This window comes from Myotis brandtii, unplaced genomic scaffold, assembly GCF_000412655.1.
Source record: "Myotis brandtii unplaced genomic scaffold, ASM41265v1 scaffold106, whole genome shotgun sequence".
NCBI lineage: Eukaryota > Metazoa > Chordata > Mammalia > Chiroptera > Vespertilionidae > Myotis > Myotis brandtii.
In genome coordinates this window covers 210,713-225,782 of record NW_005353584.1, presented here as the reverse complement: position 1 = coordinate 225,782, position 15,070 = coordinate 210,713, and the positions used below count along the sequence as shown (strand labels likewise).

At 38.7% G+C, this 15,070-nt stretch overlaps 1 protein-coding gene across 7 annotated transcripts in view; it reads left to right on the top strand.

The window, feature by feature from the left end:
* The first annotated feature begins 1,532 nt into the window (after positions 1 to 1,532).
* Positions 1,533 to 15,070, top strand: part of CD47 (CD47 molecule) — a 46,958-nt gene continuing 33,420 nt past the window's right edge. For 4 of the 7 annotated variants that reach the window (XM_005856978.2, XM_005856977.2, XM_005856979.2 and 1 more), the window contains exons 1-2: positions 1,555 to 1,923; positions 12,391 to 12,480. In XM_005856978.2, the coding sequence (XP_005857040.1) occupies positions 1,689 to 1,923; positions 12,391 to 12,480 (325 nt within the window). In that variant the 5' untranslated portion in view covers positions 1,555 to 1,688. Of the gene's footprint in view, positions 1,924 to 12,390; positions 12,481 to 15,070 lie in introns of all 7 variants that reach the window. The other 3 variants (XM_014540808.1, XM_014540803.1, XM_014540793.1) reach the window with 2 other exon arrangements.

The following is a 15,070-nucleotide window of genomic DNA, read 5'->3' as shown; positions in this document are numbered from 1 at the left end:
ATTAAAACTTTTCTTATATACTGTTATATTGGCTGGGCTTCAAAAATAATCATTGTGGGCCACGAATTTGACATGTTGAGTCTAGATCATTGAATAAAAATGCTGTTTTGCCCAGTTTTTAGAGTATTACCTGCATATGTACAGCACAGCATTGTTGAGAGGGCACTTGTCCATGTATATGCTCCTTTGATACTCGCCACAATTCTGTGAAGCTGTCCGGTGTTTATTTCTGATCCTTTACTTGCAGAGAGTAAACCAAGGCCTAGAAAAGTTACGTGAATCGCTTAAGGTCACATACCGACAAGTGACAGGTAGAATTTGTACTCAGGCTTTCTGAACCTTGTTCAGTTCATATTTCAAATGCATCCTAGCATTCAACTCAATGGGCATTTATCGAATACTATGGTTCTAGAATAATAACATCCTAAGCCCCTTAGTTTTATTCCCAATTTATTTAGAAGGAAAAACTATAAGGATGAACTATTAAAGCTGATATTTATATTTGTTAGTGCTTTGTGGTGTTTTTTTGTTTTGTTTTGTTTTTTGGGAAAGTCCAACTAACTACCTAGATAAAATAGTTGATAAATGGATAAAAAATATGGGAAGAACTATAATTTCTCCACAATCTTAAACATATTAGATGAAAGATGAGTGATTGCATTTTCCTTCCCAATCCCTATTTTGTAAGACAACTGGTAGTTTATCCTATTGATAAGTGTTTAATAGAATATATTGTATTTATTAGCAGTATCTATTGTCTTCAACTTGTTTCTTAGCTTTATTTTGAGTGGTTTATGGTTTTTAGGAGGAAGGAATACCTGTAATATGCATTTGGAAATTGTTGTTCTCTAGTTTCAATGAAATGGGGGAGGGAGAAAGGGCCTTTCAATTGTATATATCTCTTTATAGTATTTGCATACCAAATGTCCATTGCTGTCAGTATTTTGCAATGCGATATAGCCAGAGAATATGTTTGTTCCTTAGCATTTTAAGACTTCCCATCTTAGAGGAAAGATGTGATGTGGTTCATCTGATTTACTTTTTATATTAAAGTCCAGTATAGCTCACCACCTTGCTTGGAAATGCAACCTAAAGATAGAGATGAACTTCATATGGGTTTTGCAAGTTATGTTTGGAGGCAGTATATAGAAGTTGAGACTAAATATAATATTTGGTTTGATTTTCTGTTCAAAATTTTCCCATGGTAAGGACAGTATTTTTCTACCTACATCAGTGAGTAACAATGATTACTTCAAAGCTTCTGAAGCCAAATATACACCTGCATGTTCCAACACAGGTTGCTGAATTTATTACCAATACCCTTGGTAATGTATGCTGTGTATTACTGAGTATGAACAAGGAAAAGTTACAATGGTGTCTACCATCTGTGCACGTTAATATTAAAATAATTTGTTTCTCTTCTTCACCGGGCCTGCCTTCTCTCTGTAGCTGCACTTCGTACTTAAGGGGACAATTGAAGCATTGCTTTTTTATCTTAAGGATTTGTAACATACCTAAGATCTTATGCTATAGAATTCTATAATGATATGAAACTCTTTTCTTTTTCTTTTCCAGGTTCAGCTCAGCTAATATTTAATATAACCAAATTTGCAGAATACACCACTTGCAATAAAACTGTTGTAATTCCATGCCTCGTTAATAATGTGGGGGCACAAAGCCTTAAAGAAATGTTTGTAAAGTGGAAATTCAGAGATAAATACATTTTCTTCTATGATGGAGATAAAAATGAATCCAGCCCCAACAGTAACTTTTCGAGTGCATTCATCGTTCCAGAAGCACTACTAAGTGGCATTGCCTCTTTGAAGATGGCCAAGAGCGATGCTGTCTCAGGAAACTACACTTGCGAAGTGACAGAATTAACTAGAGAAGGCGAAACCATCGTAGAACTAAAATATCGTGTTGGTAAGGATTTTATAATCTTTCCTTTTATTTGTCCTGCAGTAACCTGATCCTATTAGAAATGGGGCACAATGGGGAGAGGAACTCCTTTGAATCAAAAAGTAGGTTATGACTAATAAATGATTACGTAATGTTCAGCAGCTTTAAGATCATGAGTTTTACTTGTTCTTCTACTTTTCATAATAAAACTCCTTTGCTGTTTGTTGTTTGTGTATTGTCAGGTTCTCAAACTTTTGGCCTGAAAACTATTCTGTTGGGGTGAGGGGTCCTAGCATCATTTAATATGCATTTTTTGTTTGCTGCTCTCAAAAGTACTGTCTTTCATGTGATTAATTTTCCATGATCTTTCCAATTATGTACCTTTATTTCTTATTACCTGCACTTTGGTCAAGGGCTGAAAAGTCCCAGCCATGCTCCAGCTGGAAAGAATAGATTAGAAGGAGAATTGAGAGATTAAAAATGAGGTTACAATGATGTTTTCTTGAGCTTTCCTGTGCTCAGCCTTGCTATGGTGTTCTTTTTCTTAGCCAAGATGTGGGAGGGCTAGGGATCCAATAGAATTAATTTGAATTCAGCCTTGGTTATAGCACCATGATTGTGCCCTTTCTTCATAGACATGGGCTGGTGAGTTGCATAAAGCAGTAAAGCTAGCTGAAGTAAACAATCTGCTTTCTTTCTAGTCCTTGCCATGCCAGCTGATTACTTTAACCACATACAGGTGCATACTGACTTTCTATTTTGAAAGCTCTATTTAGAACCACTAGTCATATTACTGCTCTCAGGATTAGACAAGCCTTTGAGAACCTCTGCTTTAGATGGGATAAGATCATTCAGTTGAACCAACTATTTGCCTTTTATTCTTCTAGAATTTCCTGTTATGAAATGTCTATTACCAGATTGGAAATGGGATGTTTATTCTGATGGAATATTTTGACATTGTTTAGGATTAGGAATCAGGAGATTTGATTACATCCCCTATTCTGCAACGTAACTATTGGTCTCTATTGAAATTGAGGAGTTACTTCACTGGGTCCAAGTTACCTCATCTCTAAAATGAGGGTGAAGCCTTAGCTGGTTTTGCTCAGTGGATAGACCATTGGACTATGGACTGGAAGGTCCCAGGTTCGATTCCTGTCAAGGGCACATGCTAGGGTTGCGGGCTCGATCCCCAGTAGGAGGCGTGCAGGAGGCAGCCGATCAATGAGATCAATGATACTCTTTCATCATTGATGTTTCTATCTCTCTCTTCCTCTCCCTTCCTCTCTGAAATCAGTAAAAATATATTAAAAAATAAAAATAAAAAAATGGGGATGAAAATAGATTCCTGCTTTATGTATTCTCCAGTCTACAAGCATCATGAGATCCCTTGTGTACCAGTCCTTTGTAAACCAAAGTACTTTGCAAATGTGAGTTGTCTTCCTAGGATGTTTATTTTATGAAGTGAGGTTCTGAGGTGTTGAAGCTGGGGTGTCATGAGAGGGGTGTTTGTGTGGTGCAGCATGGGCAAGAGATGGCTAAGAGCAGAATTTGGCAGGCTTTTCTGCTCAAAAATCTCTCCTCTATTGGAAATTTCATTAACTCACAGTGGGGGAGGGTGATTTTGGAATAGAGTGTAGGTCACTGAGAGGAGAATTGTAAACTCAAGACTTAAAGGCCATGAGATGGGATGAAGATGGATGGGAAAGGGAATACCAATCTCTGGGATAAAGACAAAGTTTGTAATTTTCTGTGTGATTGTTTCATCTTTGTATTCCAAGTCCCCTAAAAAAATAAGAACTATGCTTACTGTTGGGGCCATTAAAATGCGAGGGTGGTGTTTTGTTGTAGAGAATGTAGAAGATTCTACCTGAGGTCTCAGACATTTGGCTTGCACCCATTTTTATTTTTTGAAATAGTTATGGAATCACATGAAGTTTCAAAGATAGATCAGAGAGGTGCTGTGTGCTCTTACCCAGCTTCCCCCAGTGGTTACATTTTATGTAACAGACATTAAATGCCAAAACCACCCAGTTCACAATGGTACAATGTGTATATATTTCTTTTTCTTTTTATCACATGTGTACATTTCTGTAATGACCACCACAATCAGAATATACAATATTTCATTAACATGAATATCTCCTTCATGCAGCTCCTTTATAGTCACCAGCCCTGTTACTATCCCTAACCTGGCAAGCACAATTTGTGCTCCATATCAATAGCTTTGTCATTTCAAAAATGTTATATGAAACTATGTAACCTTTTCAGACTGGCTTTCTTTTTTTCTTCACTCAGCACAATGCCTTTGAGATCTATTAATGCATAGCATCATATAGCAATACCTCTCTCTCTCAGGCATAATGCTGTGGGTATATCACACCTTGTTTAACCATCTGCCTACTATAGGATATCTTGGTTGTTTTCAATTGTTTTGGGCTATTGCTATAAACAATCATGTACAAGTTTTTATGTGCACATAATCTGCATTTCTCTGGATAAATGCATAGAAGTACAACTACTGGGTCATATGTATGTATAGGCTTAGTTTTTGAAAAAACTGCCAAACTGTATTACAGAGTGGTTGTTCCATTGTACATTCCCATCAGCAACATATGAGTGATTTAGTTCCCCCACATCATTGTCAGCATCTGGTGTTGTCACTGTTTGCACCATTTTTTTTTTTAAGGAAAAAGAAAAAAAAGAAACTCCTCTCCCAAAAAGGTTAATTGAAACAGGTTCTTGCAAATTTATTTTGATAAATTTACTTACCCATCTTGTGAACTCTGGGGATTTAGGCAGTGGAAGCCATTTTTACTGTTGTGCTTTTTTTTTTTTTTTTAATATAGGCATAAAGGAGAATTGAAATTGCTTAATAGAGAATTCCACTTAGTAGAATGTGGATTAATGGTGGCCAATCTTTGTTCCCTTTTGGGGAGCACAAGGACTAAATATGTGAAAATATAATTGAAATATAGTTTTGCCTATGTAGACTATAGTACCATGGAGAGGGCACAGAACTTTGAATTTAGAAAGCTTTTTCCTGTACTTCACCATTTTCTTATTTTATTTTATTTTTTTAAAGAAATCTTTACTCTTGAAAGTATTACATATGTCCTCTTTTTTCCCCATTGACCCCTTCTACCCCGCCCTGGCCCTTTGCGCCAGTCCTTCACCACACTATTGCCTGTGCCCATGGGTTATGCATATATCCATACAATTTCTTTGGTTGATCTCTTTCCACCCACTCCTGCCTTCCATCTGAGATTGGACAGTCTGTTCCATTCTTCTATGTATCTGGATCTATTTTGTTCACCAGTTTATTTTGTTCATTACATTCCACCTGTGAGTGAGATCATGTTGTACCTTTTTCTATTTTGAGAAAACTTAGGTAAGAAATTCAGACTATCTAGCCCTCAGTTTTTATCTGTAAAGTGGGAATACTATCTTAATCACAGGATTGTTTTGAGATATGTTAATCTCTCTCTTAAAAAAGATTTATTGCATGCCTATTTTGTGACAGGCACTGTACTAGGCCCTTTGAATTTAGTCATTTAATCATGACTAAGACATGATCCCTGATTTCAGTGATGCAATTACAGCACAAATAAGAACAGTACAGTCCTAACCACTTTGGCTCAGTGTGCTGGGGTCCAACCCCAGCAGGTCCAGGGGTTCCCCAAGGTGTGGACAGAGTCGGCGAAGAAGGAATGACACGGAGACAGCGTTCAGTTGATCAGCAAGACAGCCTTCAGTTGATCAGCAGCCTAGTCAGGACCTCTAGCCAGGATCTCCAGCCAAAGTTCTGGTCGGAGTTCTGGTTAGGAACTGATCAGGATCTGATGTTTATTGTCTTGTTACATCTATATTTATACCAGCCGATTTTAATCCTGTCAATTTCTATTACAAAGGTTAGGGCGTTTCTTATCTCCATTCCAGGGAGTAAAGATTATGTAGCTTAACTACCCGCCTGGCACTTAATTAAGGGGTTGTATCCCCTCCCTAACCTCAGGGAAAAATCCCCACCTGGGGAAACAACCTTTCTCGGAGAGGTGACCTTGGTTAAAACACATGGCGCTAAGGAGAGCAAACATATTAAGAACAATATGCTATATATGCCAGGTCCCTTGAAACATATGCTGTGCAGATGTTTCTTTCCTGCAGCGACTGTGTCAAGCAGCAAGGATGGACCAGCTTCCGGCATCAGTGGATAGAGCATTGGCCTGTGGACTGAAGGCTCCCAGGTTCGATTCCGGTCAAGGGCATGTACCTTGGTTGTGGGCACATCCCCATCAATGTTCTTTTCTTTTTTCTTTTTTTTAAATATGGAACGCTTCACGAATTTGCGTGTCATCCTTGCGCAGGGGCCATGCAAATCTTCTCTGTATCGTTCCAATTTTAGTATATGTGCTGCCGAAGTGAGCACCCCATCAATGTTTCTAACTCTCTATCCTTCTCCCTTCCTCTCTGTAAAAAAAAAAAAATCAATAAAATGTATATTAAAAAAAAAGAACAGTACAATGACATAACATTTATTTGAGCACATACCAGATATTTTATATTGTGTCCTATGATCCCAGGAACTCTGAAAGATGGATATAGGACTTACCATTTAACAGCAGAGAGATTTAGGGTACTTGTTTAAAGTCAGAGTCATAGCTAGAATATTAACCTAGATCTGTCTTCAAAACCCAGTATTGCTTTTTATCCCCATGGTGTATAGTTTCTGTTAAAACACCTTGTACACACCAAATACTAAATGTAAATAATAGTTATAAAATCTGTTAATAATGTTTATATTTATACTATTAATGATACAAAAACTTGGAAGCTTAAAATTTTACATATTTCCAAATAAGCTTCAGTGTTTTGTTTTGTTTTTAAGGCAGAGTTTCCGCTTCCATCATTGTCAACATGATATACATTATGTTCATGATGTAGACATGAAGGCATTGCAAGATCCTTATATTAAGTTTTCTAGTGCTGTATAACAAATAACCACAAATGCACCAGCTTAAAACAGCTCCCGTTTATTAGCTCACAGATTTGTAGGTCACAGTTCTGGTCAGGGTGTGGCTGGGGTCTAAAAGAAAGGCATTGTCCAGGCTGTATTCTCATATGAATCCTGTTCCAAGCTCACATGATTGTAGCAGAATTTAGTTCCTGGTGGTTGCAGGACTGAGGTCCCTGTTTCTATGCTGGATGTCTGCTGTGGGCTTTTCTCAGATCCTAGAGGTTGTCCCATTCCTTGTCATACAGCCTCTTCCACACTTCAAGCCAGCAAAGGAACACCATCCTCTCATTGAAGCCTTCTGACATGTTGGATTTCTTATGGCAGGAAGAGCACAGATCCTCTTTAGGGCTCACTTGACTAGGTCAGCCCTCTCCAAGGACAATCTCTTTTTTTTAAGTCAACTGATGGAGGACCTTAATCGCACCAAGCAAAATCCCTTTGGTCATGTGACACAACAATCCTGGGGATGAAATCCATCCTATTCACAGTCCCACCTGAACTGCAAGGGAAAGAAACTATAAAAGGCTGATTGCAGGGGTTCTGGGTTTGATTAAATAACTGAGGCTATAGCCAATTCAGTGCCTCAAAAACCCATCACAATCCTAAACCCATCAAGTTAAAATTTGGCTTGAATTTTAGTGTAACTTTTAATGTGACATTTTGTTGAAACTGATGCTCTCTGTGTTTGTGAAGGTTTACCATGTAAAGGCGTACCTCAGATATGCTGCAAGTTCGGTTCTAGACCACCACAACAAAATGACTAATGCAATAGAGCAAGCTGTAATCTTTTTTTTTTTAATATATTTTTTTGATTTTTTACAGAGAGGGGAGAGGGAATTGAAGCCTTCTGACATGTTGGATTTCTTATGGCAGGAAGAGCACAGATCCTCTTTAGGGCTCACTTGACTAGGTCAGCCCTCTCCAAGGACAATCTCTTTTTTTTAAGTCAACTGATGGAGGACCTTAATCGCACCAAGCAAAATCCCTTTGGTCATGTGACACAACAATCCTGGGGATGAAATCCATCCTATTCACAGTCCCACCTGAACTGCAAGGGAAAGAAACTATAAAAGGCTGATTGCAGGGATTCTGGGTTTGATGAAATAACTGAGGCTATAGCCAATTCAGTGCCTCAAAAACCCATCACAATCCTAAACCGTCAAGTTAAAATTTGGCTTGAATTTTAGTGTAACTTTTAATGTGACATTTTGTTGAAACTGATGCTCTCTGTGTTTGTGAAGGTTTACCATGTAAAGGCGTACCTCAGATATGCTGCAAGTTCGGTTCTAGACCACCACAACAAAATGACTAATGCAATAGAGCAAGCTGTAATCTTTTTTTTTTTAATATATTTTTTTGATTTTTTACAGAGAGGAAGGGAGAGGGATAGAGAGTTAGAAACATCCATGAGAGAGAAACATCCATCAGCTGCCTCTTGCACACCCCCTACTGGGGATGTGCCCACAAACAAGGTACATGCCCTTGACCGGAATCGAACCTGGGACTCTTCAGTCCACAGGCTGACGTTCTAGCCACTGAGCCAAACTGGTCAGGACACAAACTGTAATCTTTTTGCTGATGGAAGGCTTGGCCTTCAATTAGTAAACATCAATGAAGCATAATAAGCAAAGCACAATAAAGTAAGATATGCCTGTATATATTTGAAAGAGAGGCCCACTAAATTTATTGGAGTGATCTATTTACTTTTTTTGGTTATCCCATTTTTCACAGTGGTAAGAGAAATGAAGTGGTGGGTTTTTTATAATACTTCAGCTTGGCAACAAAATTTAATCGATCTCTTAATAACATTTCTTTGCCTTTTCACTAAAGGGGTTTATATTCCAGGGAGCCACTCTACCTCACCAGGAATTGGGAGTGAGTAATGGGCACAGTTGTCAGCCATACAGTGAGTGGAATGACAGCGTAGATGCCCTTGGTTTATTTTTCTTAATCCTGAGGTGGAATACTAATTGATATTGTTCTTAGTCCTTTTTAAGCTTTATTTATTCTTTTTAGTGCCATTGAAATTTAAAGCTCAAGGGAACCTTACAGAACTATCTTGCCTTCTTCTCCCATTGGGGAACAAGAGTAATTGTCATCTGACAGTATTACCATACCAACTCAGTAGCTTAATGGGAATATAAGTGGTTTTATAGAAAACGTTGTTTTTCTCAACCTCATTTGGTTTTTGAACATCCGATTCAATGATCCTCCAACTTTTCTAACCCTAACAAATTAGAGACAGTAGCACATTCATGTGAATTACAGCAGAGATTTGTAGCAGTGATTTTAAACTGAGAGAATCATAGGCAACACCGCCCACCCACTCCCCCCTCCCCCCAAACACACAAGCATACACATACACTTACCATGGGGAATATATTAAAATCTTGGGGTGGAATCTGAGACTTGAGAGTAATAAACCCTCGGTGATTCCGATAGGCTTCATTTAAGAATGACTTAGACCATATTTTTTGTGTTCTGTAATCCCACCCTCTTCTGTCATTGAAATATCTCTCACACTTATTTCTGCACAGAGGCTTGGAGTCATCTAGGCTATTTTGCCATCTAATTCAAGAATTGCTTCTATCACACCCCAGGTTATTGGTCATTCAAACCTTTTACCTACACCCTTGACATGATGAGACTGTTACTTCCTAAAAGTCTCTTATCAGGCCGTTCCAGTTCTGTACGTCAAGCTAAAGTTTGCAACGCTATAAGTTCTCACTTACTAGGAGGGCTATAGTGTTTCTCTCCCAAGTTTATTCTTCTCTAAGGTAAGAATATCCAGTTCTTTCAACTCTTGCTCTTGTTTTCAGGATTCCCCATTCCAGTCATCTTCCTTTGGAATGATTCCGTTTATCAACCAGGGGGGTGAGGGCATGAGTGGGGTGGGGGTGGGGGGTTAATGGGGAGATAAGGACACATATGTAATACCTTAATCAATAAAGAAAAAAAATGTGATGAGTAAGACTGAGTCAGAACTACGTTTGTGGGCCATGTCCTAGTTCCTGCCTCTACACGATGGCTACAGTAACTTTCTGATAGGTCCCGCTTCTCTTGGATTCAATGTCCACATGGCTGCCAAAGAAGATTTTTAATAAATCAGTTCATTTTTTTCCCTTCTTGAGCCTTTCCAATCACTTATCGTTGCTCTTAGAGTAAAATACAAACTCTCTTAACATGCTCTTAGACCTAACATGAGCTTGCCCCAGCAAACTCTTCCCATCTCTCATCACTCATTTTGTATCACTAAATTCTAGCCACAATTGATTTCTCTTCCTTTGGAGTCTCTTCTTCTCTGTCTTCTCATACCAGGCTCCTTCTCATCCAAGGCTTGGATCCAGTTCCTCTCCCCAGAGGCCTTTCCTTACTACACACAAGGGTCTGTTCATCACCCATTCCCATTCCTCAAGCTCATCGGCCCATCTGCCTTGTTCACTGCTGGACCTCAAATACCCAGAAGAGTATCCTAGCCATGGTGGGCTTTCAATAAATGTTTGTGTAATAAGTGCAAAATGAGTGGCCAGACCAGGGTCAAATATTCCTCTTATTTTCAACAATAGATCCTAAGGTGGTTGAAGATTGTTTCCTTGTAGAGGGAGAGAGGCCAGTGAAAGAACATTTCATTGTCAGCTGATCTTGAACAAAAGATCAGATACTGACTGTATTTTGAAGGTAGAGCCCAGAGAATTGACTGTGAAACCAGATGTTGGGTGTGAGAGAAACCAAGTAGTCAAGGATGACTCCATGATATTTGGCCTGAACAACTGGAGAAATGGAGTTACCACTACTGAGATGGCAAAAACCAAGAGGGGGAGGTATGATGGGGGTGGGTAGAGGGGTATCAGGAGTCAGTTTGGGACATGCACACTTAAAATCCTTAATTCACTCAGCCTCAGTTTTCTCAGTGGTAAGGAGGGGTTCATCACATAATAATTGTAAGGATTTGATAAGTTAATCTTTCCAACTCAAAACAAAATAATAAAGTGGTAAAGGAAAAGAAGTTGACTAATAGTCATTAGATCATGGAGTTTTTACCAGATCCTTCAGGCATGTGGAAACCTAAGCATAACTCAGAAAGGTTTTTCCTGTAGGATTTTAAGCTGAATGGAAATGGGCTTTCTTTGGTATAGGAAGAGATTCAGTAATTCAGTTGGAAATTAAAGTGGCATTGATTCAGGGTACCTGAAAATATCAATCTCTTGGTGGATCTGCAACCATGGGAGCATCACAAAAGCCTGTCTTCTATTCACTCACTAAACTGTCCTATGACTATTTCAACCATCAATAGTAAACCTACTGAGTCTCTGCCATGTACAGGCAAAATGTTGGAATCTGGAAAGCTACTATCTCGAAGATAAGAATTGATAGTGTTGTTATATTCTGGGGATGATTATGAACCTTTACCAGAGTTTAGCATTATAAGCTTAACACAAGAAATGTGTGACTAGCATTGTGGTGTGAAAGCCCATAAGATTCCTCACACAGGAATGCAGTGGAGGATTTGAAAAGGATAATTTCAGAACAACGCCAGTGCTTGCCTTGTGCACTATTCAGAAGTTTTCCTCACCCAGCAAGTCCTCCAGTCTAGGCCAACTCTGAAATGCTTTCAGTGCACATATCTGGCTTTAGTGTTACAGGAGAAATTTCATCAATAAAAATATAGCCTTAAGCATTGATCAGATGCAATTAAACGTAATTTTTAAAAGTTCTCAGCAAATTTCATTAGAAGTCTTAATATCACAATATCCTTTCTATAGGATGGGTAGCTGCATTTTCACTGTTTGGATAACACATGTTTCACTTGATAGAAGCTTCCTTACTACCTAAAGCTCCTCATGTTACTTTTTGTCAGCAGTCATTTTAAGACTAATTATTTACGAATTCATCCTCTGTTCCAGAGTAAGTTTCAGAAGAGCTTAGCCTCACATCTGTCTTACTCTTAGGTAACAGTAAGACCAACGGTAGGGTACCCAGTTGTAATACTTCCTCACTCCTGTCCCCTGAGTCAATCTTTACAGGAAGACAACTCTTGCTTTAAGGTAAATTCTTGGCACATTACACATACAGGCAATCACTGTAGGAGGACATAATAATAACTGTAGTTAATGTTCACTGAGCCCTTTGAGGGGTCAAGCTTTGTTTTTAGCTCTTTTCATATCTTAACTTTGTTAATAATTAACAATAGTCATTCAAGGTGTCATTAATTGTTGTACTGGTGTAGCAACTGAGGAACAGAGAGTTGTTAGACTGTCCAAGGTCACACAGATTGTAAGTTAGAATTGGGTTTCAAACCCAGGCAGTGGGGCTGTGGAGGCCTGTTCTCAGTTGGGGTATACTACCTCCTTCCATAAATCACAGCTTAGGGGAAATGTGGTGGAAAACACTTAAGCAATTAGTTTTTTGACTATCAATTAGCAGGACTTAAAGTTGTGATAGTAAATATTAATCATGATTTCTGTTTTCTTTTTCCCCAGTTTCATGGTTTTCTCCAAATGAAAATATCCTTATTGTTATTTTCCCAATGTTGGCTGTACTTCTATTCTGGGGACAGTTTGGTATTGTGAGTAAGTACTTGTTTCTATTTTCATTTATGTTTTAGTGATGAAATTGTCACTTCTAGGAGGCAATATTGGTGAAATATTATATTTAAATTATGTTAGGAAGTGTTATAATGTTATAAATAAGAATATACAGTCTTAATATTAATATTCTCCTTGAAGTATATATTGTCCCTCATAATTTGCTGCAGATCCGAAGAAGTTATTTTTAAAGAATGAATAGTGGGGATCCTAATAATAATAATATACCTAAAACTCATGCCAATTTTAACAGAGCATTTACACACACATTATTGGTGAGGAGATGGTCACAGCTTACATTACAGTGTTAAGATAGGATTTGGCACTTCTGAGCATTAAGACTTCCCTCTCTTCATTTTCCCAGTTTGAACTTCTCTGTATACATGTGTGCATCTTTGGAAAAGCCCAGTTTGAACCATGTTGTCATCCTTACTGTGCAATTCTGCAGCCCCCAAGGAAGTAGCTGCAAGTGGGTGTGTTCTTTGATCATGTTTTGCTGGAATAGCCATGTGTCTAAACTCCTCAGGGAAGATCTTGGTGCGGCATCAGATGTAGCATGAACAATGTAGAATTATCACTGCTAAGTAGAAAGGTGGCATTCTGGTTGATGATTATGCTCAACCAGGTACAGTTGACCCTCAAACAACATGGGGTTAGATCAGCCGTGGGCAAACTACGGCCCGCGGGCCGGATCCGGCCCGTTTGAAATGAATAAAACTAAAAAAAAAAAAAGACCGTACCCTTTTATGTAATGATGTTTACTTTGAATTTATATTAGTTCACACAAACACTCCATCCATGCTTTTGTTCCGGCCCTCCGGTCCAGTTTAAGAACCCATTGTGGCCCTCGAGTCAAAAAGTTTGCCCACCCCTGGGTTAGATTATGTGGATCCACTTAGATGTGGAATTTTTTTTCCAGGAAATACCATAAATGTATTTTCTCTTCCTTATGATTTAACGAAATATGTGTTAATCAACTGTTAATTTTATCTGTAAGGATTCTGGTCAACAGTAGGGTATTAGTTAAGTTTTGGGGGAGTTTAAAGTCATATGTGGATTTAAAAAATATATATATTTTTATTGATTTCAGAGAGGAAGGGGGAAGGAGAGAGAGACAGAAACATCAGTGATGAGAGAGAGTCATTGATTGGCTGCCTCCTGCACACCCCACACTGGGGATCAAGCCCACAGCCCACAACCTGGCTATTTGCCCTAACCGGGAATTGAACCATGACCTACTGGTTCATAGGTTCATGGTCAACCACTGAACCATGCCAGCTGGACCATATGTGAATTTTTGACTGCACGATGTGCGGGCGTCAGCTCTTCTAACCCCTGTGTTATTCAGGGTCAACTGTATTTCCATACCAGTTTGATTTCCACACCAGTTTAGTAAAGGAAATTTACTAAATTAGTGAAGTTTTGAGGTGACATTCTAAACTTTTAAACTATAAATCTGTAAGATAATATTCCTTGTCTTCCAATAGTCTACTGAAATAGTCAGTCAGTCATTGAAGGCTAGTGAACATTTATGCAAAGCAAGGAATAATGCTGATTATTTGTATTTATTTCATTATGCAAACTTTAAAACAGTGTAAACTAGTAAAATATTGTAGTGGATTGGCCTATTGTAAATTTCACGAATTTTACTTGTACTTGGAAGTTTAAGGAATGTATATCTAAAATGATTATATAAAAATGGAGAGGGAGTTGACTGGGTATATTTTAAGGGCCCTCCTAAATGGATGGCACTCTGGAAATGGTTTGTGATTTCAAAGGCAAAAAAGGGGAAGTAAAAGGCTAACAGTGACAACTGTCAAGACATGTCACAACTCTCACTTTCAAAACGGTGTCTAGAATTCCTGTGGAAATTTTCATACAATTTCAAAAGGCCTTTTATATCAAGCGAAAGACTGGTATAGCATCAAGACCTCATTAGTCGTCCCTGATATTAGTGAAGGCCTTGAACCCTGGTGGCAAACCCCGGCATTAAGACCTTTGTCATATAATTAAGGTAGGGACTTGTCTTTCTTTAAGAACATAAAGTCATTTCAGGGTGTGATTTGTTGCATTTGAATTGACTTCAGTTTGTTGGTCATGGCATTCTCATTAGTAACATTATTTTCAGAGGACTGAACTAGGAATGAGTGTTGCTGTCAGCAATGTTTTGACAAAATAAGATTTATAAATTCGTTTTCTGACTAAAAATGTAATACATATCACTTTAGAATACCTTATACAATACTAGAGGCCCAGTGCACAGATTTGTGCACCAGTGGGGTGCCTTGGTCTGGCCTGCAGCCTCTTGCAATCTGGGACCCCTTGGGGGATGCCAGAGAGTCTGTTTCAGCTCGATTCCCGCAGGCCAGGCAGAGGGACCCCACCAGTGCACAAATCCGTGCACCAGGCCTCTAGTATGCATATAAGATCTTTGGTTAATTTCTTCCTGCCCTCCCCCCCTCCTCCCTTCCCTCTGAGATTCATCAGTTTGTTCCATGTTTCCATGCCTGTGGTTTCTGCTCCTGCATTTAGCGTGCCCCCTGGTTGTCAGTGTGCGTCATAGCTACTGTCTGGT